This window comes from Penaeus monodon, chromosome 14 (assembly GCF_015228065.2).
Source record: "Penaeus monodon isolate SGIC_2016 chromosome 14, NSTDA_Pmon_1, whole genome shotgun sequence".
NCBI lineage: Eukaryota > Metazoa > Arthropoda > Malacostraca > Decapoda > Penaeidae > Penaeus > Penaeus monodon.
Window position 1 is genome coordinate 6451761 of NC_051399.1, and position 5000 is coordinate 6456760.

Consider the following 5000-nt stretch of genomic DNA (forward strand, 5'->3'; position numbering starts at 1 on the left):
AAAAGCATACACACATCCACACAAGTATACACATATCCACACAAGCATACACACATCCACACAAGCATACACACACACAGGTATACACATCAACACGAGTATACACACATACACACAAGTATACACATCAACACAAGCATACAACACAATACACAGATCCACACACGCATACACACACATCCACACACGCACACACACCCCACTCGTCCCACGCGTCCACTGACAAGGGTGGGGACAAGCTTGGCAATCAGATGCCAAAGTTGCCACAGTTGACACTTCCGGCACACGCGATCTCCGTGCTTTTCAAAATTTGTGAAGCCACGAGGAACTGATCTGAGTCTCCATTTGCTTTTTACTTGTATCAAAAGCGGGATGTCTGTATCTTCTGCAAATAATTTACTACATACTTCCCTGTTCTGCTGGCGTTCACGTTCACTTAAAAAAAAACGTTTTAAAAATAGAAAATGTACACGAACAGGTACACGCAACAACACGTCGCATGTTCGTAATATATAACGATGGATGTTAAGGGCTTTACGGCCAAACCACTGTGTCCCGTTATAATTGTAGTTATGTAATAGCCAGCAAGAGGATACGCGAGATGTTCGTCAGCTAAAATTATGGTAAAGATAATGCTAAAATAGGAATAGAGAAAGAAAAAAACAAAGGAATAAGGAAAGAAAAATGAAAGGAATAGGGAAAGAAAAATGAAAGGAATAGGGAAAGAAAAATGAAAGGAATAGGGAAAGAAAAATGAAAGGAATAGGGAAAGAGAAATGAAAGGAATGAAGAAAGAAAAATGAAGAATGGAGAAAGAAATTATGCAAGATTTTCCGTGTGTAAGTTTATGCTGCCATATATCATCTTTAACACGCGCACACGCCACGCCTATTCTGCCTTGTTCATTTCATTTCATGTGTAGCTTTAGATATAAAAACACTCTAAGTATTAAATCCAAGATGAATCTCGCGGACTTCAGATATAGGTTATGTATGTTCTGTTATGTAGTATTTATATATGTTGATGTATGTTATGTTATGTTTAGTATTTTTTCTTATTACAACCTAGCTTCTCCTACTTTATATATAGATAGATAGATAGATAGATATAGACAGACAGACAAACATTTTCTTCATTTTTTTTTCTTTTCTTTTCTTTTTTTCCATACAGAATTCTTCCGCCTTTTTTTCCTATGTGTCATCTACTTTGGATCATTCTTATGCTCCTCTCTTTTACCTCATCATCATCACTCTTGCTTTCTACTTCTTTTTTTATCTATATCTTTAAATATTTTCTCGCAGCTTTTCCACTTCACTTATTGCCTCTCCATTTTTCTCATTCATTAATATCATCTTCATTCTTTCTTTCTCTCTTTCTCTCTCTCTCTCTTTCTCTCTTTCTCTCTTTCTCTCTCCCTCTCTCTCTCTCCCTCTCTCCCTCTCTCTCCTCTCTCTCTCCTCTCTCTCTCTCTCCCTCTCTCTCTCTCTCTCCTCTTTCTCTCTTCCTCTCTCTCTCTTCTCTTCTCTCTCTCTTCTCTTTCTCTCTCTCTCTCCTTCTCTCTCTCTCTCTCCTCTCTCTCCTTCTCTCTCTCTCTTCTCTCTTTCTCTCTCTCTCTCTCTCTCTTTTCTCTTCTCTCCTCTCTCTCTTTCTCTTTCTCTCTCTCTCTCTCTTCTTTCTCTCTCTCTCTCTCTCTTCTCTCTTTCTCTCTCTCTCTCTCTTCTCTCTCTCTCTCTCTCTCTCTCTCTCTCTCTTTTCCACCATCTTATTCCCATCCTCACAACCGCCACCGATCCCCAATTCTCTTTCTTCTACCTTATCTTCCTCCGTCTCCTCTCCCTTCCCCCATTCCCTCCTGCCGTTGCATCCGGTGGGAGGCGCTGACGGAGGGAGGAAATGGTTTCCGGGCGCAAGCTGATCGCTCTCGAGGTATTTGCCAGGGGCTTCCAAGGGGCGGAATCGCTAGGGGTTTCTGAGGATGCCGAGATTGCGGGGAGAGAGAGCGGCGCATCTCCAGCCTGACGCTCGAAAGCACATGGCGAGTTACCGCTTGTTGGGTTTCGTAATAGCTGTTCGTACAATAATATTATCAGTGTGTGTTGTGTTGTGTTGTGTTGTGTTGTGTTGTGTGTGTTTCCATTGCTGATTACGCTTCATATTGTCAGCGTCACATCGTTACGTCCCTTCCTTGTCATGCAACAGGTCGGCCGTTATTCTAGTCTCGATAAATCATTGAAGAAACGAGGGCACTGAAAATCAATGCCTTCAACGTACCAAATTGCACATCGTAGTTACATATAACCAGATAATTCCGAGATACTGAAGGATCTTGCAGAGTCGCCTTCGCCACTCGCCATTGCTGATTATAATAATATAGCACATTTCCTTTGACACATTGCTGCGCATCTTGAATTAACGTAGAGTAGTTTATCTTCATGAAAACGTATCCATTACAAAAGGATATTGTGTCTTCGCGTAAATTAGTGCAGGACACGGATGCATGTTGGTGAGTGGGAGGCGGTGGGATGTGTTTCTGTGTCCTTGTGTTTGTGTATGTCTCGATTTTGTGCTTATTTTTTGTTTGTGTATGTCTACCTACATGTTGTGTAGGTATGTCTTTATTTTGGGTTTGTGTGTCTTTATTTAGTGTTTGCATGTAGGTCTTTATTTTGTGTTTGTGTATGTCTTTATTTTGGGTTTGTGTGTCTTTATTTTGGGTTTGTATGTTTTTATTTGTGTTTGTATACGTACGTATATGCCTATGTATTCATTTTTTCTCAGTGTTGGTTCATGTTTCATCGCGCAGATCCGTACGCAATACATTTCTTTCAAGCGATATAGTCCACGAACTAAATGAACAAACACGCACTTGCGAACGCCGCTTAATGAACGGTGCCACTCATTACAGGTGTTGACTCCATGCGCGGCGCCGGCAGGACAGGTGCGCGCGCCCTGCCCTCCCCTCGCGCAGTCAGCAGGATGCTCCAGGGCGCCGAGAAACGCCCTCCGCTCCCTCATGTCACCCTCATGGTCATGCAGTGGGGCCAGTTTCTTGACCATGATATCGTCCACACACCTGAGTCTGCTGGTAAGTGGCCTGTCTCTTCAGATGTTTGTAAGCGTGTGTGCGTCATATTAGTCTGCTTATTTTTGTAATCGACTGAAAAAAATGTATGCGCTCGCGTGTGAGTGTGAGTGAGTGAGTGAGTGTCATGATGCTATTATGGGTAGGATCATAATTTTACAATATGAAATGCATAATGTAGACTTGTAACCACTTGATTATATAATTCCCTGTGCCGTTAAGAGTAGCCAGATCACCTGCATTTTCCTCGTTTCTTGAGGTGCCATCGAGAACAACAAGACCATGCCGCTGACCTGCTGCAAGGACGGCAAGCCCTACCATGACCTCTACGATGCCCCTAAGGACTGCAAGCCCATCGATGTATCCGACGATCCCCTCTTCGGCCACTACTACAACAGGACCTGTATGAGATTCGTCAGGTCGCTCGTGGCCAGCAGAGGGTGCCTCTTTGGTAAGGAAGAGACTTGTTTGGGTTATTTATATGGAAGGTTGTTTGGGGTTGCCTAAGGCTTTTTTTTTATAGGAATGGTTGTAGAGTAATGCGGATCAGATGGGAGAGTAGAGGTTAATCCACAGGAACGGAAAAAGTATATATTTAAAATATAAATTGGTTCTGTTCTGGTTTTATACAACCTCAAAACTATTACGAAAAGTCCCTCTTTCATACAAAGAATGTCTAACACTTCCATCACCTGTAACGATTTCATCATCCACACAGGTCCATACCTAATCCACTAAACAAAAAAAAACACTTACTAAGAAATTATCTATCCTGTGCTAATGCTCTGCAGAAGACACAAACAAACTCAAAAAATAATAATTACGAAAAGTATCTATTTTATTAAAAAGATAAACGATCCAACGCGACCACCACCTATAACGACCTCATCACCCACACAGGTCCCCGCGAACAATTCAACCAAAACACAGCCTACATCGACGCATCGGCGGTGTACGGATCGAGGGTGGAAATCGCGGGAAATCTGCGCACATTTCGCGCTGGCCAAATGATCGTGACCAAGGGGGGAGGGAGGGGGAGTGGCCACCTCCTGCCGCAGGCCAAGTGCGGCCACAGCGACGGATTCTGCTTCAAGGCAGGTCAGTTGGAGGGCGAGGAGAACTTGGTAGAAAAAAAATTTCATCTATGCTAATAATAATGATAATAATAATACTTATAACAGTTATAATAATGGTTATGATAATAGTAATATTGCTAATAAGAGTAATAATGATAATAATGATAATAATAATAATAAAAATAATAATAATAATATTGGTATTTACTTATAATGATAATGATAATCATAGTAGTAGTAATGAATAGTGCTAAGTCTTATTTCGTGTTGCTGTAGGCAGGATCTTCAGGTGAAGATTTTCACTATTAATGTATTGATCTGGGACGACAGTCTTCTCTGCTATTCACTGTCATTATGGAAATTAATAGCATATTAGATAAAAAAAAAACGGTTTTATATATCATGTTTGAGGTCCAGATGTTAATCTCACACAAACAGGTGTGATATTTACGGGTCACATGTGATTCAGTGTCATGGATATAGGTTTAATATCATATTCTGATTGTATTGAGATTCAGAAAAAAGTCCAAATGTTTATTTAGAATTTTAGATCTATAGTATGAAGACTGACTGAATAAGTTACTAATAAATACTTCGAACCAAGTATTTCTTCTCATGATATTTGCCACTTATTTTTAGAGGTTTCCAGGTAACATGAATGAGGTGTTATCGCCTGACTCTTTATAACAGTGGTTCTTTACCTGTAAGCCCTTGGGAAAGAACGGGAATTTCTCTAGTTATATTTATTCCTTTAACGAGAGTGTGGTCAAATAACTAGAAGATTAATGATAATTTGACTAACTCATACTAAATAAAAAGACTAAGAACATATTTTTAATTTT

The 5000-nt window shown here is 40.5% G+C and overlaps 1 protein-coding gene across 1 annotated transcript in view; it reads left to right on the forward strand.

Moving 5' to 3' along the window:
* Positions 1-5000, forward strand: part of LOC119580812 (peroxidasin-like) — a 36447-nt gene that overhangs the window by 26872 nt on the left and 4575 nt on the right. Inside the window, exons 5-7 of the mRNA XM_037928938.1 lie at positions 2906-3085; positions 3342-3533; positions 3983-4180. Coding sequence (XP_037784866.1) covers positions 2906-3085; positions 3342-3533; positions 3983-4180 — 570 coding nt within the window. The remainder of the gene's footprint in view (positions 1-2905; positions 3086-3341; positions 3534-3982; positions 4181-5000) is intronic.